Here is a 27,933-nt window from a genome sequence, read left to right on the forward strand (position 1 = left end):
ACTGAACTGAACTGAACTGAATTTATGCGATTATCTTGCTTGATAATGACAACAGACTAGTTGGTTAGAACATATTATTCCTATTTTGAAGGTGTTCAAACTGAGTCTTAGTAGGGTCTGTCAAGACATGTAGAGAGCATATCACAGACTTGGACCCGGAACCCAGGCAGTCTGCCCATGCCTGTTCTTACATATTCTTAGTGAGATAATAAGATCTGTAGATCTAGATCCTGTTATGCTTAGCTAATTGTTCTTTCATGTAGTAGTCCTCAAGTTTTCCTGAGTTTTCCACCCTTTAGCATCAAATCTGGACATATTTATTAAATGCAGTTACACAGTTCATGCATATTGTCTAAAACATAGCCCATATATTTGGGTATCCCTAATAAACAAATGTGTTCCAATGAGTTGAATCAAAAGCATATTTTATTTAGGGTCATTTATCCCCATTTTCTCATAATTCACAGTAAACTGAAGTTCTTTTTTAGTATTTATTGTATTTTGATTGAATTGGCCTTTCATGCTATAAAAACAGGTTTGGGGGTGGGAATGGATACAGAAGGCTTCCCCAGTGGCTCAGATGGTAAAGAATCTGCCTACAATGCAGGAGACCCAGGTTCAATCTCTGGGTCAGGAAGATGCCTTGGAGAAGGGAATGGCCACCTACTCCAGTATTCTTGCCTGGAGAATTCCATGGACAGGGGAACCTGACAGGCTACAATCCACAGGGTCACAGAGTTGGACATGACTGGGCGACTAACGCTTTCATTTTCATGGACACAGAAGATACATATAAGAATCAATGGGTTAGAATTCTTCAAATACTCATTGGTCCCTCTCCCATGGAATCACTACAAAAGACATTCCTAGAATGTTCTATGTGGCACTGTGTTAGGCCTGACTGACCACACAGAACCTATTATGCTATAATTGGGAATAATGACCACTATCCCAGAATCTTGCAGACACTTTGTAGATGATCTAAGATTTGATCTTTGCAAATACATCATGAAATTGCAGATTCGACTAACATGTGGAATGGCTTTTCATTTGTACAAAGTCAGCATTTTGTGATTAGCACTGACATAAGACAAACTGATTCCTGAGAAACTTGGTTACCTTTGCAAGAGTGACTTCTTTTATCTATGTGAATTCTTCCTGAGGTGGGCACTGTTTCTTCAAGATCAAGTCCAGTTGCTTTCCCTATTCCTGGAGGAGAATCAGCAAGTCCTGAGAAGAGAGGCTTTTGTTCATCATCAATGGAGGAGATGAAAGATGAAGATCTGCTTTTTTTCTCTTCAAAGTGCTTTTTGGAACTCTGGTAGTGTCTTATTGTATCTACAGAGTCTTCAGGGTCATTTGTAGTGCTTCCTTTGCCAAAATCTATCAAAGAAAAGTTATTTTATAGAAGATAATCAAATATGAGACTCTACGCATTCTACACTAACTACATAAACTAGCTTTTTCATAGTGTGTTTTTGAATAACCTTAACATAGAATTTTTTTTAATTTCCAGAAATGTTGTTCTTTATTTTTTTATCCTACTGAAAATGTAGCTATTTAAGAAGATTTTTAAAATCTTAACTCACAGGACATTAATGTCATGAAATACATTATTCATTTCAAAATAAAAGAATACCTGTGACAGTAATCACATTTATATCTCATAAAAGAAACTATAGGGTAATTTAAACCTTATTTATATACACTCAACAGTCATTTGTATTCTTAAAATCTGGTGTACTATCTCTTAAGGAAATGAAACAGTGAAGAAAAATGTGTCCCAATTCTAAAATATCACCACTCTGCAGCTTATTGCTCGTTTATTTTAACCTTCATGCCCTCTCATGTGGTGGTCATCTACTCATTGTGAAGGTCAAATCCAGAAGCCCTCTATGGTAAAGGCTGGCAGGCTGACTTTCAGCCTTAGTTCAATCCGTATAATGGCCTTGACATACCATGCGGTTTGGTTGTGCAGCATATTGCAAATAATATAAAACTAGAGTCAGACACGACTGAACGACTTCACTCATTAATTAAGGTAGGTTTACCTAATTACATTAAAGCCAGTAGTGCACATTGGCTGTTTTATACTAAAATGTTAGGATAATTTCAGCCCTGAGCATTGTGTTAGAACATATTTCAGCAGGAAAAACACTAAGACAAATCTCGGAACTTGTTTCCATTAGTGTCCTGGGGAGACAGTATAATTCTCCATCTGGTTACCACTAATAACTAACCAACATACTCCAGAAGGTATATCATTTTCTGGAGAAATGTTTAAGACAGTGTCTCCATCTACTCTCTGCCTGATTATACTTACTTTGTTATTTATAGAAGGCCAAATGAAATGATTTAAGGCCACTCCAGAGAAACTTCCAACTGTTTTTTAAAATTCCCATATGGCACAAAATTAAACAGAGATCTTTTTCTTTTCTTTTTAAAAAATCATAATTTAAAACTTGAGAAGCCAGAAAGCAGCCCAAGGTACAAATGTATAAAGTGCAAAAACCAGCTTCATGTGACATGGTTATTAAGGAGGTAGTTGTTTACATCCTGCCAATTAAAGTTAAATGTGATGAAAGCAGATTGCTTAATTTATTTTCTTTAAGATTTCTCACTTGCACAGTGATTTCATCATTACTGAGAAGACTACAGACTTTTCTAGTCTCAAGCTCTGTAGACATCTTGATAACTCAGTGTCCCTTATATTTGTCTTCGGTGCTCAACCACTAATCTAGCTGGTTGTAAATTCATCTTCTTACACAAGCCGTCTATCTCCAGGGTCACTGACACAGCCCTCTTTCATTCTTGTCATCTCCTCCTGTTTTCTTTGATTTTAACTTCTTCCCACCTGAAAATGTGATCATTTCTCCCACTTTATGAACATACCATTTCATTCTTCAAAACACAATAGTTTCCAACTTTATGCAAGTAAATGTTAAAAATAGAAAATGCTTCATTTCTCTAAATTATCCTCATACCTGCTTAGTGGATTGGGTCAATTTGTTGCTTCTAAGTAACTTTTGTGCAGTTTGGGCACCAGGAGGATTGAATCAGCAAAGGCTTCTCATTTTCCCTGAAATGCTCTTCTTTTAAACACTTTCATGGAATCTTTTCCAGCAGAATCAAATGCAAACTAAATTATCATTTAATTCATAATTCTAATCTAAGTAAGGATAATAGCATTACAAGGTGGACACTTGTAATGAATGCACATCACAAGTTATTAAATCACATGGTTTTTTCAGCTTGGGCAGTCTTAGGAGTCCTCTGTTGATTTGTAAATACTCATACATAGTAAAATGTTCTGTCCCGCCTACCACATGGGCCTTGGTCTTAGTTTACTAACTTATGGCTTGATTTTGGATGTTTAGGTAAAAATCCATCAGTTAACATATACTGCTGATTTCAACTTGGGATGTGTTTACAATGTGGTGAATGGGGAATTATTATTTAATTCTCGTGAAATGGAGCAAATTGTTCTATATACATGATATCTAAATCCTTTACCAAAAATCTCCAGTGAAAGCAGGATCATGAAATAAGAAGAAAAAGTTTTATATTCTTGATTTTTTTCAATTTTATTCCCCTATATACTTAGGGGAAATTACTCCATATTTATTTCTGTGTTCTTTGCGACTGAATGATTAGCCAGATGCTTTTTGGAACTCAGGCCACATGAACAATTTCTCTGACACAGACCAACTGCAACAACATTTTTCTATTCCATGCTAGATAAAACAAAGCTTCAAATTTGATCATTTAAAATGACAGCTGAAATGACAATCTATTTGTGGATTAACAATGGAAACCGCTCAGTCTTAGGCTGGAGGTTGGTTAATGGAAGACATGAAACTGGACTGAAATGCGTTATAATTAGCCTCCAGTTACCTCTAGATTTTTATGGCATATTCCATTTCTGCCTTTTTCTAGTTAAACTGGCTTTTTTTTTTTTTGGCATGGGGGCAGGGCACTCCTGGTAGCATGTGGGAATCTCAGTTCCCCAGCTAGGGATACGCCCTCCAGCAGTGGAAGCATGGCGTGTTAACCACTGGATGTCCAGAGAAGTCCCTAAACTGGGTTACTTAATAGGCATTAAATAGCATTAGATGCTATTTCTTCTTAATATTATTCTTAGTGCTATTTTATTATTATTATTTCTTAAAGTTGCTTTCTTGAATGCTATGTAGAAATAGTATTCTGAATAGCAATCAGAAGTTTTTCTACATTTTCCCCTTTGCTAGAAATGAGATTGTATAATCATTCCTGTTCCAATCATTGTACAAAGGAAAGAGCTGGCCTGTTTAATTAAGCTTGGAATTTTTCTGACTTAGATGACTGAAAACTCTAAAAAAAACCCCAAAAAACCTTGTTTCTGTATGTTGACAGTCTATCTCCCCCCCTCCCCTCTTTCTCACAGGATACAATTCTAAAACATTTATGAATTGTCTTGTGGGTGTCTCTCTAAGTCTGGATGGGTTGAAGAGCATAGAGTGAATGTCTTGATGGAGAGGTTGACCCATCCATCATAAGAATGATTATAGAAAATTTTACATTTCAAACAATCTGGGAACAAATGTCTGTGTTCTCTCCATTATTTATGGAGTTTTTCTCTCAACCTATTTATCATTTTTATTTGTCAGACCTAACAGCTGGGCCCAAGTTTAGGTAAAAGAGAGGCATTTAATGTGCTCTCTCATCATTTAAGATTTCCCACTGGTAACAATTTTGAGATAAGTTGAGCATTTTCCAGTCAAGTGCGTTAAGAATTTTATTGCATTGGAACACTGGAATCTAAAATAAATGTCTTCATTTGATTTCAAGTACTTTAGTTCCTCTCTAGCATCAAAGAAAGTTGAAAACAAATTAGCATCACTTTTCTACATAAATACAGATAAAAATCTATTTTAAAAATATAAATAAAGATATATTTATATATTACTGAAACGGATAACAAAAACTAATCATTCTTTACTATTGAAGAAGATGTTCCTAAGAGGTGCCAGATTATAACAGCAATATTGTTAAAGGATTAACTTCATAAAATTAGAATTTGACCCATTCCTATTTTGTAAAAATAAGTTTAACAATGTATATATTTATTCTTAACTTCAATAACTTTCATAGAAGTTATTTTGGAGAAACACTTGCTAGACTTTACTGAGTTTTGTATGACAATGTGAAATCACAAAAAAAATATTAGAAAAAGATAATGTTTATTGCTGTTCTTTGAAACATATGTATATGAGTTAAATACCTCTTTCCATTCTTATTTTCTGGAACATTAGATTTTTTCAGTTGAATATATATAGAATTTAATAAAAAACACATGAGTGGGAAAGTAAGAAAATTGCTCTTAGAATATATGTATCTCTTAAAATGGGTTCTTTTTTAATGATGTGTGACAACCATCTAAATTTAATGCAAAGAGGATGTTGAACATTTAACACAGTCCAATTTTCTTTTTGGGGGGTGGACTATTAATTGATGCTCTCATTGAATTAGTGTCTCTCAAAGGGTAACTGATTCCTTAAATTAGTGTTTAATAGCTACTTTGATATTGCATTTTCTGTTCATAGAAAAAGCTAAGCAGAATATTCCAAATATGCAGTCACAAAAGAGCTATCAGTAAAAATATATATGTTTGTATGTATGTATCTCATGGGCCATTATACATGCTATTGTTGTAAAACTTATGAGTATTATAAAATATACATAATATAACATTTTATTTTATTATTATTTTTTTGCCACACCATGCGGCAACATAAAATTCCTGAAAATTTCACAACATAAAATTTTAAAGGAAATATTCTCATATTCAATAGACTATATTGGCACACTCTGAAGTAAGTACAATTCAACTCTGAAGAGTACTTGGACTATTTTCAACATGTTCTAAATGGTTATAGCTCATTTATTTCTGTTCTGTCCAACTATCTTTTCAACGCTTGTGATCACTAAGGAAGTCATTGAAGATACACTTTTATTCTTCACAGTCTGTAACAGTAACATTCTGCTTTCATCTCAGAAACTGTAACACCTCCCCCTACAATAACGACAGTCAAGTTGGGAAGGTCCTGGGTACCTCTATGTCAGAACTTTATGAAGGAAAGAGAATTTCTTGAAAATATCCTCAAAAAACAAAAACAAAAACAAAAACAAAAACAAAAAACAAAAACAAAGTGTCTTCAAATTTGGACTTGAACTGGCAATTCTTTCTATTCAAGAACAGAGTTTATTTCCTCAGAAATGCACAGCCTATGAGGACAAACCACTTTCACCCACAAATGTATTTTAGGAGAGAAGAGGTCCAATATGTTAAGCTTCTATTTAGTTCAAATCAACCTTCAAAGTTTCTATATACATCTTTTCATTTTTAATATTTCTTTTTGAATGTAAACTCCTTAGCACCACATGGTAGACACGGTGGGAGGGAGGTATAAGTGGGAACTGAAACCTGAAGAGTCCCAGTGTTTTTTTGGGTAGGTTGTGAGCAGTAACTGTAAGATTCAATGTGTCTGTCACCAATGGGCAACCACCTGTTCTTCCCTCTGTTCTTGATGCCTCTGCTGATTAATGCATAGTCATCAGCACTCTTGGATATATCCCCTCAAGGTATGGTTTCAACTGAGCAGTAAACTAACTCTAAAGTAATCAGTACATTTCATGGGCAGCTTTTAATTTATGTAACCTTCATATCATTTGGGATCAATTATCTTCTGAATGTTCATTATTCTTTATATTTGCTTATATGCATTTTTCCCTCTCCCAGATATTGATTCTATATCAAGAAGTACAGAATGGATGGCCCCTTTAGATCTTTAGATTGGGGTGATTGGGACTAAATTGGTTTCAGCAAATTTTAAACTTCCCTATAGCACCATGAAGTCCTGAAGACTAGAATAGGCTCTCAGGCTCTGGATGGTGGTTGGGTCACTAAGTCCTGTATGACTCTTGCTACCCCGTGTACTGCAAGGCTACCCCATGTAGCCTGCAAGGCTCCTCTGTTCATCGGATTTTCCAGGCAAGAATACTGGAGTGGGTTGCCATTTCCTTCTCCAGGCGATCTTCCTGACCCAGGAATTGAACCTGGGTCTTCTGCATTGCAGGCAGATTCTTTACTAACTGAGCTGCAGTTTAGACTGGACTTAATTGTTTTTTTATATTGACTTACTGTTATACCAGTAAACTTCAAAAAGTTATAGGCAGGCAAATGCCTTATCATCAACATTTTATATAAAACGGGTCTTAGAGACTAAGCCTGAGATTAAAGGAAAAGTCTTCAGAATTAATAGAAATGTCTAGTAGCATTAGCACAATATAAATTGTGACATGCTTTTAGGGCCTTATCTGGAGATAAAAATGTTAGATTATTTAGCTTGAGAATGAGGAAACTAAACAAGATTGAAAGGAGATTTAATAAATCTTCAACAGTATGGGTGACATTATTATATAGACAGTATTGTTAAGCAGTATTTTATTTTTAGTGAGATCAAAACATGAGATTAACTTCAGGATAAGGGATTTAGGTTAAGTCGATAGAACAGCTTGGCTGTTGTGGTTCTGGTTTTAGAAAAAGTCACCAGGAGAATAATTAAGGACATTGCAGAAATAAATTATCACCTAGCTGTGAGTGGTTTATTGTTCTGCAATCAGCCAGAAGATTCAACAATTAGCCCAATTCAACAGATATTTATTCACCATGCTTTGCTAAAGGAGTCTACTATTTGATAGAGAAAAAAAAACACAAATATACCAATAACCACTGCACAGGGCATATTTTAAAAATAAAGATCTTCCTTGAGTTACTATGGGGTTACAGTAAAATAAACCCACTGTAAATTGAAAATCGTAAGTTGAAAATACATTTAATCTACTGAACACGATAGCTTAGCCTAATCTAAACATGCTCAGAACATTTACATTATGCTATGTTGGGCAAACTCATTTAACAAAAGCCTATTCTACAATAAATTGTTGAGTATCTCATGTAATTTATTGAATACTGCATTGAAAGTAAAAAACAAATGGTTGTAAGTATATGGGCTGTTTCCCTTGTGATCATGTGGCTGACTGAGAGCTGCCACTGTCCAGCATCACAAGAAATTACATTATGGGATATCACTAGCTGGGAAAGATCAAAATTCAAAATTTGAAATATAGTTTCTACTAAATGTGTATTGTTTTGCACTACTGTAAAGTCACAGAATCACAAGTTAAACCATCATAAGTCAAGAACCATCTGTATAACAAGATAACAAGAGGAAAGTGTCTTAGGAATTCATAAAAAAAGAAAACCTGTTATTTTTGAGAAAATCAAGAAAGAGTTCATGTTGATTATTACTGAAGTTTAACCTTGAAAAAAAGTAATTTAATTGATTAAAAAGTGGTGTGGTATAGTTTTGCTTGTATGTGTGCACATATGTGTGTTTGAGGACAGGGAGGCAAATTCTGACTAAGGAAAGGATATAATCAAAAACACAAAAGTGATGTACATGGAAGAAAGGGCAGCTGAGTTCACTTGGAATATAGAGCAAGTTAAAGCTGAGAGATGAGCTCCCCTTGGGAGAGAATTCAGAGGAAAGAGGACAAAGAAAAGAACTTTGATTAAAAAGGCAAAATGAGGAAAAGAATCACATGGAAGATGCTGAAATGCTAGTTCATGAATTCATTCATTCTTTCAACAAATATTTGTTGAACACCTGCTGAGGCAAGCACTGAAGCTTTAGGTGACCAAATATTTCCCATCATGTTTATGCTCTACAGGCAGACATCACTGATTAAATAATGATGCAAATAATATGGAAGTGCAACTGGAATAAATGTTGCAAAAGAGAGGAGTTGGTAAAGGAAGGATGGTATGAGATAAGACTCAAAAGGTTGGCATAGACTCACCCTATGAAGAATTTAGGGAATGGGAAGTCCTTAGAGGACTTTAAATATATAGCTGGCATAAACCAAACTGGATTTAGAAAAAGGAATTACCAGTGGTCCAGTGTGAACAATAGATGAAACAGGGGCAAGTTGGCAAGGTGAGTTGAAATATGTTTCACTGACCTAGAGTTGTGGTTATGAACATGGAGAAGAGTGAACCAAAAAAAGACCTGGTCTGAAGAGTAAATGGCTGTGTTGGAGGTACTAATAACAAGACTTGTTGCCAAGGCTGATGGAGAGGTTGAGAGAAAATTGGTTCCTAGAGAGAATACCCAGTCTGTGCAATGTGTTGAATGGTGGTGCCATTTAGAGACATAGCAACTGATGGAGAGAGAGGTTTCCAGGGAAACTAATGATTTCAATTTAAGAAGTACTGAGTTTGAGTTGCTGTTGCAATTTCATATAGATGGTTTAATAGGCATTTGGATATAGGAGGCTGAAGTTCAGATGTCCTGGTATGTGCATGCTAAGTTGCTTCAGTTGTGTCTGACTCTATGTAACCCTATGTACTGCAGCCTGCCAGGCTCCTCTGTCCATTGGATTCTCCAGACAAGAATACTGGAATGGGTTGTCATGTCCTCTTCCAGGGCATCTTCTCGACCCACGGATTGAACACTTATCTTTTACGTCTACCTGCATTGGCAGGTGGATTCTTTACCACTAGTGCCACCAGGGGAGTCCCTAGATATTCTGGTATTGAGATGTAAATATGTACTTCTCCAGAGCGTCTGTGGTAGCTCAGACAGTAAAGAATCTGCCTGCAATGCAGGAGACCCGGGTTTGATCCCTGGGTCAGGAAGATCCCCTGAAGAAGGGAATAGCTTCCCACTCCAGTATTCTTGTCTGGAGAATCCCATGGACAGAGGAGCCTTGTGGGTTACAGTCCATGAAGTCACAAAGAGTCACACATAACTGAATGACCTAACACTTTTGCACTTTCACTTTCATGCACATCTCCTACGTGAAAATAGGATAGGGCTTCCTAGGTGGCACTATTGGTAAAGAACCTGCCTGCCAATGCAGGAGACAATGCAGGAGACGCAGGTTCGATCCCTGGGTTGGGAAGGAGGAGGGTTCGATCCCTGGAGGAGGGCATGGCAGTCCATTCCAGTATTTTTGTCTGGAGAATCCCATGGACAGAGCAACCTACAGTCCATAGGATCGCAAAGAGGTAGACACAACTGGATCGACCTAGCACACACATGCATGCAAAAAATATAATTAAACTATGGGTATAAACGAAATTACTTAGGGGAAGAGTATGATATAGAATAAGAAGAGAAGAAAAGGGCCTAGGATCGGGTCTTGAGAAACACTGTTGAGAGTTATCAATCAGAAACCACATCATTAACTACTGAAAAAAGCAAAGGATTTGCCTTCTTAAAATCTGAATTAATTAATTACCCTTGACATAAGAAGTACAATGAGCATTTAAATAAGCAGGACTAATATTCACATGCTCCATATTTGAACTTTAGAAAAGAATGAATTACCTTTGTCTTCTTCACTATCAAATGACAATCTCCTTCGCAGTTTACAGTGGTCTGCTTCAGAATCATTCACGGACTGTGATCGTAGTAAGAGATCAGCCTTTGTTAATGGAACGTGAAGATAAAGTGGAAGATTATTCAGTTTGAACACAGTGTATCATCAGTAAACTCTACTATTTCATATCATTTCAACCACTAAGACTTAATTAATAGATTGCAGGCAAATAACTACAACAATTTGCTTAATGATTTTCTCTAAATTATAAAATAGACAGAATAATTCTAGTAGTTTAACCAGGGAAATCATAGTTGTAGAAGTTATTTATCAGAAATGTTTCAGGATGATGTCAATACTTAGAGACAACATATATTCCTTCCTGTGTAATATATTTTATGTAACTTGGAAAAGTTAAAATAAAAATAGCAATAATTTTAAAAATTGAAAAATCTGTATCATTGCAGAAAAAAATGTGTAGACTAATTATAATTAGCTATGATGTTTAAATTACATGGTAAAGATTACAAGGTTAAATTTCATAATAAATACAAGGTCGAATTCAATAAACACTATGCTCTGAACCCTGTTTTGTTCCCCATTCTTCCTTCCTCTCTTGTAAACAAAACTGGAGGTTTCCAAATAAATAAAACAAATGGAAACTTCTGTTTTGTTTATTTGGTTGCTGCCTAAAATTTTCACAAAGAAGTTATCTGAGGTAGATGCTTGTTTTTTGAAGCAAAATAAAAATGAGGTCAGTGATATTAAACTGCAACTTGATAAAATTCTGAATTAAAATCATTATAAAAAGCATACGCTCTTGGTAACTTGAACCTCTTACCACCTGATTTTTCAACTTTCAGCATTTTGTAAAGTAATTTACTGAGCTGGTGCTTCGGGTTATCAAATAGTACTCTGGTGACCTTAAATTCTTTAAGTCTCTTCTCTCACAGAATCCTGGGAATGACTATAACTCCAGGGAAAATGAAATCTACCGTGTTTTACCTATTGACTTGAGAATCTTACTTTCCAGAGACTTTATTAGTTAACATTAAAATACACTTGCAAGTGTCAAAACATTTGGTTTCTGGCAAAAAATGTATTTAGAGTTGGAGTTAGGATTATGAATTTGGTGGGGAGGGGGAAGAGATAGAGAATAACCTAGTAATAAATTGTGGGCTGCAACATAAAATCTATTCTTAGAATACTCATGGGTGATAAGGACACACTTTCCTGGTGGAGGAGGGTGAGTGAGGGCCTTAGAGGCTAAGCCCTGGAAATTGATCCTATGTTAAATCACTTGTAACATTATTTAAGATACTCTTTCTACTAGAGTATATGTTATTCATTCTGCATCAATAATTTTGACTTAGGTATAGGCCTGATTAATTTATACTTCTACAATTTAGAAATTGTGTTAAATATGTATCTAAACTTTAAGAATTTAACTTCTTCATGATTATTGAAAAGATACTGCTAACCAATATACAGTGTAAATAGTATCTGAGAGAATATTTTAACCTCTGTATAAGATAAACTCTTTTTAGGTGATTTTCAATAGCCTAGAATCACCCATTTATAACAAATAACTGTCACATTCAATATAAAAAAAAGGTATTATAGATCAAGCATAACTCCTAAAAGTTCCTAAAAGGTCAAATTGAACTACTAAAGTTATTCAACATACTTGAGGGCAATTAGACCTAATTCCTTCTTTATAATTGAGAAATTCTAATATTAAGTTGGCTTTTCCTTTCAAATATTCACAATTGTTTAACTGTTTACACTATTTCACTTGATCTTTCAGAGGTCCTTGGGCAATCAAAGGATAAAATAAAACGTCAAGAGTCCAAAAATGAGCAGGTAACATATACCTTCGCACTCTCGTGCCTCAGGTTGAAAGTCAACTCTAGATTTGTAAGAAAGTGATCGGAAAACTCAGGATACATGTCCAAAACCTCTAGCAAATCTTCTCTCTGAATCTTATGCAAGTCACAGTATGTGAGTGCTCTTACATCTGCGTTAGACTTTCCAGGTTTGGCATAAAGGTGGACCATTTCTCCAAATATATCATTTTTTCCTAAAAGATCAAAAAGGAGAAAAGAAAAGAAAAAAAAAGAAAGAAATCTGAACTTAACGTTTTACTTCTAAAATTTGAAGGGGACCACTGACCTATCCCTGAACCAAACATTTCACATGTGAGACCTGACGGCCAACAGACACTTGGGCAGCACAACCCTAGAGCCACGTACTGACTGCCCCAGTCGTATTTATTTGCTGACCAGAATTTCACCTTTTAGAGCCCTGGTCCTGGTATAATCCCCATTATTTCCTAGTTTTGATTCTTTGGCTAAGCATCTGGAATGCAGCAAACATGGCTTTGGTCTGCTATGTTTTTGGCAAGTCTAGTGTGGTCTAATTCTGCCCCAAAGTTTCTATCTCAGAATGGTCTCAGGAGGTGATGCCAAGCATGGGTTTATGGTAGATCTTTTTTAACCTAGAGGACTAGGGGTACAATTTGAATATACCCGGTTTCCTTTGGTAACTACTTTTGGAACTCCCCTTAATAATACATCTAGTTATATTTTCTCAACAAATACAGTCATGTTTTTAAACTGTATGGCCTTTATTCCAAAGGTGTGTCCTTCCTGCTTTTTTGCCAAGCCTGGGGTTATTTCAGTGTCTGGTTTCTGATGGGCCCTTCCCATCCCCTCTGCCTAGCCACATGTCACTTCTTTCCTAGGTCTCCTTCAACTATGAGGATGATAATGACAGTAACAACAAATGCTTATTGAAGACTAAGTAGGTGTCAGGCTCTGCATCAAATGCTTAGGCGCATTATCTCACTTGATCCCCAAAATAACCTAATGAAAAAATTACTAATTATTATCCAAATGTTATGAAAATGAAAGAGGATTAAAGAGTGTAAACGGATTAAGTCAAGGTCACCTTCTTAGTTGGGTGAAATAAAGGTAGAGAGAGAGCAGCCATAACTACATCCCATTAATTCTGACTCCAGTTAAAATCTTTGCACACTTGATATATCTCATCTCTTCCCATTATTTTCCCTGAATGTCACGGCCACTTAGATCTTTCTTCAGAAAGCCAAGATACTTAAAAATTGTACTTTTGAAATACATGTGCATTAACTACTGATGGAGTATTGATTATGTAACTTTTAAAGGTAGTAGATGGCACTGTAAAATGTACCTTCTTACATATATACATATATCCTAAAGCTATTTTCAGATTTAGAAACATCTTAGTGGATCTGTTACTTATCTTTTTGGTAAACAAGTTCATATATACCCAACTATGGAAACTACCAAAGACTTTTAAACAAAAAAATTCAAGGTAAAAGAAAAACTCTGTGATGTTCTTATTTTAAACGTGAATGTAATGGGGAGAAATCAGATGCCATATCTTTATAAGAAAAATTGATGTTGGAGAGAATATTTTAACTTTCATTTAAATAAATACTTAGCTTTTAAAAAAATTGAATGAGGAATCATAATTTCTGAGATTTTTAAGTGAAGATTTACATGGAAATGGAGACAGGAAAGGAGAATCTCTTGAAATTCTTTATAGTTTTGATATGTTAGTACAGATATTATCAGAGAAAAGCTCTGAACTAAATTCAGCATAAGCTTTGTATTTGTATTTTACATGATTGTAAGTGAGCAAAGAGTAAGCCAGTCACCATGCACAGCTTAACTACATTCTAAAATTACTATTTTATAAAGCAAGACAGCTTGTTACCTTCCTGTAGAAGTTAAGGCTGGCTGATTTGAAGATCAGGAATGCAGTGATGCATGCTTCTTCCCTGGCAACAGACTAGAACTGTCAAGGCCAAATCAAGTGAAAATCTCACTTTACTCTGTAGCTGCTAAGTGATTTAAAATATATTTTTATTCTTGGTCTGCTTATTGGATTATAAACCAAATTGTACCTCTGATCAAGTTTGAAAAAATGTTTTTAAAATTTCTCATCATAGTATAATTATCAAGATATATAAATCTCTCAAACATCTTCATTCATGTATTGGATCTGTGTTATGCCCACTGGTTCTATACAATAGTGAAGAAAACAGCCCATATACTCATCCTTTGGATGTTAATATCAAGAGTCAAGTAAAAGGAAATCATTGAATTATGTACTTTTTATTTAAATAGAACCAGATTTAATCCATGGGGAAAAAAAAGAGTGCACATGTTCCCAAACATTGGGAGTGGGTGCTCCCAGGGAGACAGAGCCTTAAACTTACTGGCTAAGGGATAGGAGAGAACAAAAACTGATCTCATTTCTCTCTGCTCCCTCGTGCTTGCCCATTGTTCTAATATTCCAAAGAAATCCTACCAGTTCACACTGGCTAAATTTATTTTTGAAGAGGCAGATTGGAGAGATGGACTTTCTTTTGCACCCAAACCAGTTTAACTTATGAATTTTTATCTCCTCAACACCTTGATCCCTGTGTGTTGTTTATAGCGCTATATTACTGATAACCTAGGTAAGGACTCATATAATTCTGTCTGATGGGACACAGTAGTAAAGTGTACAGCAAATAGATGGATTCATCAACATACAAATCCAGTTCATGACAGGCATTGGCACATGCTAGCAAGTATGCTTACTACATATACATCTTATTTAAAGGTGATAAGGACTCAGCATGAATCCACGATCCTGTAACATGAAAAGGAAAATGCCATTTTCATATATTTGGCCTCAAAGGCTTAAGTGGCTGCCAAGAATGGAAGCATTTACACACCAGAGAACAAGTGAGAGAGTCAAGAAAATGTATTTTCTGCAAGGTTAATTTGATTTGAATTGAATTTTAAGTAAAGCTTTGAAATTATTCATCAATCTTAAATAGTACTCATAAATAAGTGGAAAGTCCTGTTTTCTGTCATTTTAAACCATGCACGACACTGGCTAAAAGCTGAATTTGTGACTATCCAGTTTTAAAACACTTACCCAGAATAGCTACCACAATGTCATCTTTGAGGATTTCAATGGAGCCTCTGGATAAGAAATAAAGCGCAGTGAGGACATCCCCACAGTGAACCAGGGTGTCTCCTGGAGGTGCATGGGTGGTCTTGAACTTCATTGCCAAAGCTCTAAGGCAACCTTTACTTGCCCCCCGAAAGGCTTTGCAGTTTTGCAGCAAAGTCTGGTTGAGATGTAGACAAATGTCAGCTTGTAAACATTCTGGGAAACCCTTTAGGACCTGAAGAAAAAAAGAGAAAGAGTTTCATACTACCAGCACACAGAGGATCTCCACCTGAAATAAAGTACACTTCTTGTTCACAGCACTTCAGGTGTAGTAATTGTCACACAGGAGTTCTTACAATGCTTCTACTTCACCTAACTTGATGCATATTTGGTTTGCTAAACATGTCAGAATTTGAACTCAAATACGTGTTCTCTGAATTAACTGCAGGCATACAGACTCAACACAAATGCTGTCTCATTAAAATACCATGCCTACAACATTCCACGCTGCTTCTCATTGCCTGCATTATGTTATGTAGCACCATACTGTGCACAGAGATAATGCAATGTGACAATTAATAGGACATAATTAATGAAAGGTGGTACAACTAGAAAGACAATCTTCTGAAGGAATCTCAAGTCAATTGAGATTGCTATCTCTGGTATACATCTCAGTTATAATTAATATAAATAATGATACTGAAATAGCCATGGTATTTGTAAATGTCATATACCAGAGAGGGCTCTTAGCTAACAATACTTTGAGTATTTACATTTCATAAGCACATTATTTTACACTAAATATTTTGATAAGTACTGAAAATAGAGAAAGGAAAGGAGAACAGTAGAAGTACTTTAAAAGTGTAGTTCAGTTTTCAGAAATGGAAATTGTGCCAGAATTTATGATGCATATATAAAGCTTCTAACAGCTCTACTGTCTTGACGACCTATTCAGTGACTAAATAAAAATTTGTAAAAAAGATTAAACAATAACGTCTGACAGGTGCTACTCACTTTAAACTGAATAAAATGTTATGTTATTCAAAAAAAAAATGTCCCATATACAATGAGTCAAAGGTACTCAACTCTTGTGTCTCTGTATGTTTCTTAGCTATTTTGGGTGGCATATAGAGATTTTAATTCTCAGGTTGACTTTCCTCTGTCAGTCAGTAAAAATAAATTGCATTTAAATATTCTTTGGAGTGGAGGGAGGAGGCATTATAAGTGCTTGATAATGTAATTTTAGGATTTCTGACCTTTTTGGGTCAATCTTGTTATTGCTGTCCACTATAGCTAAATGTAATAATAAATTATTTGTGTATGTAATTCTAATACATGTGCTCATAGAAGACCTTCAAATTAAATCATATTTTAGTGAACATATATATATGAGAGCAGCCACAAGGATCCTGCATCTGCAGGGCTCCTGTGTGATGCACTTGGTCAGACTGGCTGTGACATGATACAAAGGAATCTTTGGAAGACCTGACACACCACAGCCACTGTTTCCCATCTTGCTTCCTTCATCGTAGAGTCACTCACAGAAATAGCTCAGGAGTGTTTTAGAAGAAAAGCCACATACTATGTGTTCTGGTCATGAATCTGCCACAGGTTGATGCTTGTGCAAGTCACTTTATCCATCTGTGTTTCTTTGACAGAGAATAAGAGCCTTTGCAATACTCGAATTTGTCATAAGTTACCAATATATTGTGTGCCAATTGTAAGACACTGCTTACCCAGCTCCACACAGCTGCATAAACTCAGACTTTTATCCCGAAGTTTCTGTAGGACCTAGCTCAGACCCAAAGAATGAGCTCTCTCTCTCCCCTTAACTGTAACCTTGAGGCTTCACCTCCATGACTGGACTCCTATCACATCTCCTACTTAGACCAGAGATCTCTCCAGAATGACAACTCTGTCCATTTCTGCCTTTGGGGTTGGAGATCTTTTTCTTACTCTTTATCGGGATTACAAGCAACACAGCTCCTCTCATGGAAGTAGTCCTCTAGTTTGCTGATCCTTCTGCCAGTCTAAACTAATCACATTGGCTTTGGCAAGTGATGTTAGACTAAAGATAAGCAGGTTTGGATACTGTCTTCTGCTCTGGTAGGAACAGACTCCAGTTCACTGGTGTCTTTGCATATGATTTACTTTTCCTGGCTGAAGCCCACTGTTGTGATCTCAGCATAACTCTCAGGTATCCTTATACAAATAAAAACATAAGGAACATTATTCCAAGAAACAAATTGGATATGGCTATTTTTCTCTTAGGATTTATCTATAATATGGTACAAAAAGGCATTTTATATTTCACACAAACTGTGGAGATACTGGGCTTCCCCTGTGGCTTAGTGGTGAAGAATCTGCCTGCAATGCAGGAGACTCTGGAGATGTGGGTTTAATCCCTGGGTCAGGGAGACTCCCTGGAGAAGGAAATGGCAACCCACTCCAGTATTCTTGCCTGGGGAATCCCATAGACAGAGGTGTCTGGGAGGCTACAGTCCATGGGTTGCAGAGTCGGACACAACTGAAGCCACTGACCGCCACCAGTGGAGATACTGCTATCACTATAGTAGTCAGAACGAGGATGTTGAACTTACAGCTGCTAGCTTTGTATTTTTCCTGAGGTTTCTAAGGTATATTTCCTGAGTATAACCTGGCTACAGAATAAGAAATTGTGCATGCATGCATGTGTGTGTATTTGTGTGTTCGTGTGTGTGTGTGTGTGTGTTTGTGTGTGTGTGTGTGTATGCGTGCTTTGAACTAGAGATGCAGATGAGATCAAGGTAGGGGTTATACACTTACTGGGTGTGATATGAGCTATGGAGTCAGACAGGCATGAGTTGAAGTTTTAGTTCCATCCCTTACTAGCTGTGACTTATCAAGTCAATTAACTTTTCTTGAGATTCATTTTCCTTTACTGTAAAAATAGTATCTACCTCACAGGGTTGTGCCCACAATTAAATGTGATAATGAGTGTAAATCATCCCGTGCATTGTAGACATTCAATAGAAAGTTTACTTCTGGCTTTTCCTGTTGGTTTTTTTTCACACATATTTATTGTTCCTAAAGAACTAACAATTTCTCCTAAAGAGAAATTGTTACATTCTCTTTGCTAGAAATTGAGAGATACAGTGCCCAATGTATTTTTGATGGTCTCATTTGGTGACTAAGAAATTCACCACTAAATTTTGTGTTCCATTGCCTCAGGAGAGTTTTGATTATTTTTCCTTTCATCTCTCTCTCTTTTGTTTCCTCTTTATGACTTGTGTTAAATATTTTGGCTTGTAATTTTGCACTCAGGTTTTCACTGTGAGTTGTCTTAAATCCTTTTTGAAAGTAGTCAGTTACTAAATCAATTTAGAAAGATGTTTTTGGAATTCCAGTGTTCTTGGAGTCACCCATGAAGCCTTAAGGGCACTTGGGAAAGTTTTTCAATATCTTTCTCTTATCAAGTGTCTTTCTCATGTGTTGTCAGCTCCTAACACTAATCCTAATAGCAGTGACAATCACTGGAGAAAATAACTCTAGTAGGAGGTACCATGGGGCTTCCCTGGCAGCTCAGTGGCCTAAAGAATCCACCTGCCAATGCAGGAGATGCAGGAGACAGAGGTTTGTTTGATACCTGGATTGGGAAGGTTGCCTGAAGGAGGAAATGGCAACCCACTCCAGTATTGTTGCCTGGAAAATCCTAGGGCCACAGGAGCCTGGTGGGCTACAGTTCATGGCTACAGTCCATCACAAAAAAATTGGACATGACTTAGTGACTAAACAATAACAAAGGAAGTACTATAGAATTCTGTGGAGAGGCCTTTGTTTGTATGTAGTGGGGGTAAGATTCGCAGATCTTGGCATGAAGGACTTGTCTAGATTAAGGAATCCTCCTATGATGTTAGCCCTTAACTGACTTCCTTAATTTTCTTAAGTCAATTACATAGAACTCAGTAGAAGCTAAGATTTATTCATTGAATCTCTTCCTAGCCCAGAGATTTGGAAGTCCTAAGTAAGTTAGCAGCATTGGAGTCTGGGTTATGCCTAAGTAAAGGGATTTTACAATGGGAGTTATAAGAGAGGGAGCTGTATTGAAACAGAGGTAGAGGCACAGTGAAAGGGTGGGAAGAAAGGGTAGGGCTTAAGTGGATAGTTATCCAAGGCACCCCTTCCAGTGTCCCAGCCATGTTGCCTTTCTTGCTTCCAACTGATTTCCTGTTCTGGTCAGGTGGTTCCTCTGCTAAACTACCTGACTTGGAACTTCCTCATTTAGCATTCGAATAGTGGCATTTTATTGAGCCTGAGCAGATAAAAGCCTTAGCATTTTATTTACTCTTTAGCCTGGCTAAAAGAGAATCTGTTTCAAATACATAAATACAAACCAGGACACAGGTTGGTTTAATGATTATTGCAGTCATGCTGCTACACTCTACATGAGCTTCTTGTTTGTCAGGCTCTGGAGCTGCTATGAGGGTACACAGCATCTTTTGCTGTGCAGATGGAGCTATTGTTTTACTGAGTTGGCCTGATGTCAGACTAAGGCCATTGCTCAGTTTCATGGCCTGCAGCTTGGAAAAGAAGTCTTCATTCTTTTAACAAATATTTATTAAGTATCTACTGTATGCCAGGCACTATACTAGGCATGAGAGCATAACAATGAATAAAACATTCTTAAAATATCCCTGGTCCTTAAGCCTCTAAATGCCCTGATTAGGAAAAAATATATATATATAAGGTTACTCAGAATTTCCCACATTTTCATGCCAAATTAGACTTTTATAATGCAAGTTTACAATACTAATGGCTGTTCAAAGGAACTATCAAGGTAATAGCTAATTTAAGGTGAGTAAAAAGTTCCTGAAAGTTCCAGAACATTTTTTCCAAGGCTGATAAAATTTTCATATCTTAATTATGATATAAAGTCATTTGAATATTTTATAAATGCAAAATTAACTTCCTTTTACTTGAATGTAGGTAGATAAAACTCTATGAAACTCTCAGATTATATAAGACAAATGAGACATTTGTTCTTTTAAGTGAGTAAGAAGTGCTTTCTGTGACTGTTAAATCAATCCCATAACTTAGTACTAGAGAAATAAAATTTTAGGGACATTCAAACAAAACCACCCGACAACCACAAAACAAGATAGAAGTATTAAATCAAAGTCAGACTGAAGAAATGACAAATGGAGACAGCAAAAATGGAAATAACTATTCCATATTAACCATCTATCAAACTCTATTATTCCTTCCTCAGATTTAAGATACAAGATTCAGTGTTTGCTGTTTCTTAGCTTGCAATGCAAAACACTCTTTTTGCGGTGTGTATACTATCTAAGTTCTGTTGGAAGAATGTCAACAATTGAATTTTTACCAAAAAAATAAACAAAACCAAAACTCTCCTTTCATAGTGTTTTGAACTCTTGTATTTTATTTTGAAAAAAAAAATATTATCTAATAGAGGTCCCCTATTTAGATAGCATTGGAAAGCTGACCTATGCTGTAATAAATGGCTTTTGGTTTGTTTCACTTAGCAGGGCTTCAGAGAGGGCCATTCCTAAAGGCAGCCTGCAGAGGGCACACGGAGAAAGACAGTCTGAATGTGGCAAATGGTTCCCCTAAACAGCAAATTAATCACAGAAACAACTTTGGTAACTGTGATAACTAACAGTAGGAAATTTCCTTGGGTCCTTAAATATACTTAAATCTTGACAAACTAGTATTAATCAAAACATAAATTAACACTGACTAACGAAACATTAAAACTCAAGTATGATTATCAAATGAATTATGCAAGAAATAAAACAAATCTTAAATCTCTGCCCTAAATCACAGCCTTAATATTTTATAGCTTTTTAAAAATTCTAATATGATTATTATATACTATGTGGACGTTCTAGATTTGATAACATCTTTAAAAGATACTAAACCTCACTTTTCACTCTTTCTAGAAGATAATGTTGTTCCTTAATGGATTTCATAATTTTGAGGTCATCCCAGATTATATTATTTCTATGATTATGGTTTATCATTAAGGAATAGGGAGAATACATCTTTCGTCTTTCCTTGGTGATTACATGTTTATCCACTGATCAAGTCAGGTACATTCTTTTAGTAGTTTTAAACATACAAATATATATAGTCTTAGTCTGAGATCTCAAACTGCTTTTTCATCTACTTGCTTATTTTACTTTCATGTGGCTAATGAGAAGAAAGAATTGTTTTAATGCATAGCACTATCACATGTGGCAAGATTGCTGGCAAAGCAGGGTATTGTAGAATCCATGACTAAGGGCTTTTATAAGTCTTGCGAAAATTAACTAATTTTCTGCATGCAACTTTTCAACATATATCATATGGTTACATCATTTAGGCAAAAAACATGAGCAGATCAAAATGCTGCTGCACATAGACATGGAAAACAGTGTCATAAATCCTGAACCAGTTGTGCTACAAGAAAATTTTCTCTGAAAAATAAAAACAGAGTCCTCCCTCCTGCATCTTTCCCTTGTCCCTTCCTTGTCCTGCAGTTCCCGTCCCCAGTTAACAGCTTAATTATGATATGTTCCTTTGCTTTCAGAAGGACACTAAAACTTTAACCTGATCCCAGTTAAGTCAGGGCCTAGGATGGGCTGCAGCACGAGCGATGATGTGTAGGCAGAGGGGATTTACTGCTTTTACATACTTATTCTTGCTACTCTAACTCTGAAGCCCTTCTGCTAAATCAGCAAAGGCCTGACTTAAGAGGGTACACTAGGATTTTTGAAATAAGGTCTCAGGGGAAACCCTGGAACTCACTAAAGTTTCTAAAGGCAAAAGAAGGGATCTGCATCCTGAAAAGCAATTTCAGGACCTTCCCCTCAACCTCCCAATTATTTGAGAGAGGGAGTGAAGGAAGGGATGAAGGAATACCTCATAAATACTTTTTTATAAGTGGACTGATTTTAGATGAGCTGAGTTTGCCTACAAATTAAGGAAAAGGGAGGTGCAGTCTGCCATATAATGAAAAAGTGATTTAAGTACCACTTCACATTTGATATACCATATTGAATTTGAATCTAGTTTTATGTTTCAGAAAATTTTCTCATGTGTAATATGTTACAATCATGTTTTGATTTATCAGCTTTATATAAGGAATGTAGAAGGGTGATTTCCCCATTTTTTCACACGAAAACTAAAGAATAAGTGTATTAAGGGTTTCCCTGGTGGTTTCGTGGTAAAGAATTCACCTGCCAATGCAGGAGATGCAGGTTTAATCCCTGAATTGGGAAGATTCCCTGGAGAGGAAATGGCAACCCAACCCAGTATTCTTGTCTAGGAAATCCCAGTGACAGAGGAGCCTGGCCGGCTACAGTCCATGGGGTCAAAAAGAGTCGAACATGACTAAGTGCGTAAACAACAACAAAAAAAGTGCATTAAGGGATTTTATTTGTGGAAGAATTAAGACTCTAAACTTAGTCCAGGATTCCTTCAACCCTTGTGACTTGCCATAGCTGTTCATCAGAGTGGATTTCTAAAGTTGCTACTAGTATGGTGAAGTACAAAATGTTTTCCATTCATTCATCAGTTTTTTCGATAAGCAACAAAGAATAGCAACGTAGCATAAATGCTATTTTCTTTTTGTACTGGTTAGGGTCTTTGTTTCCCAGAAAGATTAAAACTAGACAACAATTCAGTTGTTTTCTAGGGAAAGTGATGGCTCTATTGGTAATTTTATAACTTTTTTCAAAATAGCAGAAGTTCTCAAAATAGCAGAAGTTCTCTTCCTCTATCTAGTAGATTCCCCTTCTGTAAAATGTGTTTAGTCTTGTTACCCAGCACTCCAAATGTTCCATATTGTTGTGTTCTCGTACATTCCTACTTCTACAAATTGAGTTTCAAACCAGCTGTGTAAGTTCCGAAACACGTGTACATCAGCTGTACTTGTTAATGAAATCACGTAATTCAATTGTATTGCACATAAAAGAATGAAGTAAGTATGACTAAAGAAAGAGAGCAGGGTTCCCCCATCTCCATGAAAATAAAACGACATGTTTTGGAAAAACTTTATAAAAGTGAGTCATTGCAAACAAATGCAGTCATAGATTGGTTTTGTATTAGGTGTGGGTACTTAAACATTTATAAAAGTGGAAATCTTATATAGTCCATTAACTCTAGAAAAAATAATTAAAAAGTGACTAAAAATCAGAAGCACATGAAAATTAAGAACCACACTCTATGATAACCTTTGGATCAAAAAATACATAATTTAGAATGCAGTAGAAAAATTCATATCAAAATCCATGGAACCACAGAAAAATTTACATTGAAAGGAAAATACTAGTCTTAATGTCTTAGTTATTTCAGAAAGAAAGACTCAAAAAAACTTAAAACAAATGGTAAAAATAATAGAACAAAACAAAGAAATAAAAAAGAAGGTAATGAAGGCAAATGCTGAAGATGAAAAAATAGTAGCAATAATAAATTAATCCAAAGGCTAGTTCCTTGAAAAAAATACAGTGAAATAAGTGAATCTTTCAAAGGCCTGCTAAAGGAAGAAAAAAAGAACAAAAATATGCAAATTTACCAATGATAAGGCAGAGGTAGCTACAGATATGGAAAAGACTAAATAAATGAGTTAAAAGAGAATCTTTGAAGCAATTTTGTAACCACTTTGAAAGCCTAGATGTAATGGATGAATTTTTCCCAAAATATGAATTATCAATATTGACCAAGAAAGAAGCAGAATAAATAATTACCATAGTATAGATTGAATGGTGGTTAAAGAACTACTATTAAAACCACCACGACCACATAGTTTAAGAGATGATTTCTTTCTAACATTTAAAAAGCTTGTAACTATAGAACAATACCACTATAAAATAGATGCACAGTTATGAATAATTTACTGGCTAATACAATCAACAAAATATCAAAAATATCTGTGACCAAGTAGGATTTATTTCAGAAATGCAATAATTTTTTAAAACTATTAGTTTTAATGGTAAAGTTATTTTCAAAAAGTCAGCTACTACTATTCAAAACTGTTTTGAAGAATCTAGTGAATTCATATGGGAAATAAATAGTAGTTTTAAAAAAGAGAATGGATGTATCTCTTTTTGTTGCTGATATGATACTTAGAACATCCAAGAGTAAATCCTCAACGACCTCTCCTCCTGCCCAAACAAAGCAACCCAAATCAGACTAAAACAAACTAAAGGAAAAGTCCGATAAGAGTGAGGCAGATAGGGAATTTCCTGAGAGTCCAGTGGTTGGGACTCCGCACCTTCACTTCCCCAGGGTTGAGGGTTCAATCTCTGGTCAGGGAACTAAGATCCTGCAAATCGTGTGGTAAGGCAAAAAGAACAAATGAAAAAACAATGAGACAGATAATATGTTAACATGGCTATAAGGAAGATAAATAGCAGGTAAAAACAGAAATGTATAATGTATTTCATTTGGTTGACTAAGATATATAAATTTAAGAATGAATTTAATAACAAAGGTAAGAATTTCTAAGAGCATTAGAAAAATCTTACTGAAGGAGACATAATTTTTTTAGGCTGTACATCAGTGGCTCGCAATCCTGGATACATGTTAGAATAGACATAAAAATACTGATGCTCTGACATAGCTATAGGCAATTCTGGTTTAACTGTTGCAGGGTAGGTCTGAAGCACTAATATTTATATATTCAGATGATTTTAATGTGCAGCAAGGAACTTAATATTGAAATTTCAAAGTCATGTAAAAATTAATATAAAATTCATAGAATGGAAAGGGTTAGCAACAGGTATTTGATTCATTCTCTCTCCTTTCTGAGTAATATCTGGAAAGAAAAGTGACTAGATAATGACAAAGATTAATGACCTGCTCTTCACAAGCACACTAAAGGTGTGGGGCAGCTCTTATCTATGGAGTGGCATTTATCTGTGGCAGGGTGTGTCTAGTTTAAATTGCTTACAGTAAACAAATATTTCATTGATTTATAGGACATTACTTTTTAGAAAATGTCTTGTAAGCTATGTAACTTCCAGACTCTAAAATGTGTATGTCTGATGACCAAAAGAGCTTCGTTCTGCTTAAGTGTTATGTTATCACACACATGGTTTAGGGGCCTCCTATGTTAAATATGATTTAACTTTTATGCAGGATACTTGAAGCGAAATGCTTGGCTGGATGAATCACAAGCTGGAATCAAGATGGCTGGGAGAAACATCAACAACCTCAGGTATGCAGATGATACCACTCTAATGGCAGAAAGTGAAAAGGAACTAAAGAGTCTCTTCATGAGGATGAAAGAAAAGAGTGAAAAAGCTGGCTTGAAACTCAACATTCAAAAAACTAAGATCATGGCATCTGGTCCCATCACTTCGTGGCAAATAGAAGGGGAAAAAGTAGAAACAATGACAGATTTTATTTTCCTGGATTCCAAAATCACTGAGGGCTGTGACTTCAGCCATGAACTTAGGATGCCTGCTTCTTAGAAGAAAAGCTATGACAAACCTAGATTAAAAAGCAGAGACACCACTTTGCTGACAAAGATCAGTAGAGTCAAAGCTATGATTTTTCTAGTAGTCATGAATGGATGTGAGAATTGGATGAGTGAAGCTGAGCACCAAAGAACTGATGCTTTCAAATTGTGGTGCTGGAGAAGACTCTTGAGTGTCCCTTGGATAGCAAGGAGATCAAACCAATCAACCCTGAAGGAAATCAACCCTGAATATTCATTGGAAGGACTGTTGCTGAAGCTGAAGCTCCAATAGTTTGGCCACCTGATGCTATGAGCTGACTCACTGGAAGAGACCCTGATGCTGGGAAAGGTAGAGGGCAAAACGAGAAGCGGGTAGCAGAGGATGAGATGGTTAACTAACATCACTGACTCAATGGACATGAATTTGAGCAAACCCTGTGAGATAGTGGAAGGCAGAGGAACCTAGCGTGCTATAGTCCATGGGGTTGCAAAGAATCGGACATGACTTAGTGACTGAACAACAATGTTAAAACTTAGAACACATACTAGAAGAAGGATCGACATGCCTTGATTTGCCTTATGATTACATATATTCTTGAGTAAACTTTGATATTGGTTACAAGTTCTGATTTTTGTGTGCCAGAAATAACAATCTGATCTCTGGGTTATCTCAAAAGCCCAAATGGAATCTGTCATAATTGAATTAAGATAGTCATATATTTTGTATGGAATAATAAATATTCTCATATGTCCCCCCAAATAAGAAAAGCAAGATTAGTAAGAGTTGACTTGCCTTGTCAGATAACCAAAGTATGATATAAAGCTATTAACAATAAATCAGAATTTATATTGCCATGTGTGTCATTACTCAGTCGTTTCCAACTCTTTGTGACCCCATGGACTGTAGCCTATGAGGCTACTCTGTCCATGGGATTTTCCAGGCAAAAGTACTGGAGTGGGGTGCCATTTCTTCTGCAGGGGATCTTCCTGTCTCCTGCATTGCAGGCAGACGGTTTACCCTCTAAGCCACCAGGGAATAGAGCCAATATGGGAGTAAAGGTATTTGTGCTGAGTTGCATCTGACTCTTTGAGACCCCATGAACTATAGCCTGCCAGGCTCCTCTGTCCATGGGATTCTCTATGCAAGAAAGCTGGAGTGGGTAGCTATTTCCTTCTCCAGGGAATCTTCTCCACCCAGGGAATGAACCTGGGTTGCCTGCATTGCAGGAGGATTCTTTACCATCAGAGCCATCAGGGAATATATATTCCAATTATACCTAATAATTTAATGTATAAATCAGGGGTATTTAAGACCAAAAGAAAAAGTCCTATCTTCCATCCATGTGAAGAAAATTTATAAAACTACATTTCAAACAGATTCAGAATTTTCTTCCTTAATCATATAACAAAGCTCAAAGCCTAGGAAACTACTTGTGTAATCCACAGGTTTAGTGGGAACTTTGTGAAACAGGACAGGATCTCTGAAGTATACAGGAAAAGTTGACTAACTGGATGATACAAAAAACAAAAAAATTAAAATCCAGACAATATCCTAAACAAACTCAGCATATTAGAAAGAGACTAGGAATAAACTGAAATCTAGATGAGAGACAGAGCATCAATGTCTATAAATTGCAAAGATTTCTTTAAAAATGACAAGGAAAGTGTAACCAAAATCTATACAAAAATGTTATGAATAAGTAATTCATAGGAGTGACATCTCAATTAACCATTCCTGCTTTATTATAAAAAAGCATTCTGAACTCGGTTCTGGTGTTGCCTACTCCAGCACAGCTCATACATAAGGCATGTAAAATTAGAATTAGAATCTGGGCCAATGTTCCCATCTTAGAAAACATGACTAACGCCCTGTTTTCCTAGTGTCCACACACTGACTCACAGATAAAACTAGGTAATGGCTAGATGTGAACCTCTATGATTCAAGTACAATAATTACACTTGTGTGGACTGAGTCTTTGGTTTTCCCTCCCACTACAGTGGGTGTTTCTAACTACTGACATGTTTCAGTTCTGTCTGAATTGTAGAGCATTCTGAGTTAAGAAGATGGCCAG

At 36.0% G+C, this 27,933-nt stretch overlaps 1 protein-coding gene across 2 annotated transcripts in view; it reads right to left on the minus strand.

Annotated features, from left to right (window-relative positions):
- KCNH7 (potassium voltage-gated channel subfamily H member 7) overlaps positions 1 to 27,933 on the minus strand; it is a 527,402-nt gene that overhangs the window by 17,377 nt on the left and 482,092 nt on the right. The window contains exons 9-12 of one of the 2 annotated variants that reach the window (XM_086370020.1): positions 15,400 to 15,652; positions 12,300 to 12,505; positions 10,434 to 10,530; positions 1,120 to 1,383 (exon numbers count right to left, since the gene is read on the minus strand). In XM_086370020.1, coding sequence (XP_086226146.1) covers positions 1,120 to 1,383; positions 10,434 to 10,530; positions 12,300 to 12,505; positions 15,400 to 15,652 — 820 coding nt within the window. The remainder of the gene's footprint in view (positions 1 to 1,119; positions 1,384 to 10,433; positions 10,531 to 12,299; positions 12,506 to 15,399; positions 15,653 to 27,933) is intronic. The other variant, XM_086370012.1, reaches the window with a different exon arrangement.

The sequence above is a fragment of the Bos grunniens genome, chromosome 2 (assembly GCF_055505025.1).
Source record: "Bos grunniens cultivar Pamir isolate PY7600 chromosome 2, Bosgru_T2T1.0, whole genome shotgun sequence".
Lineage (NCBI taxonomy): Eukaryota > Metazoa > Chordata > Mammalia > Artiodactyla > Bovidae > Bos > Bos grunniens.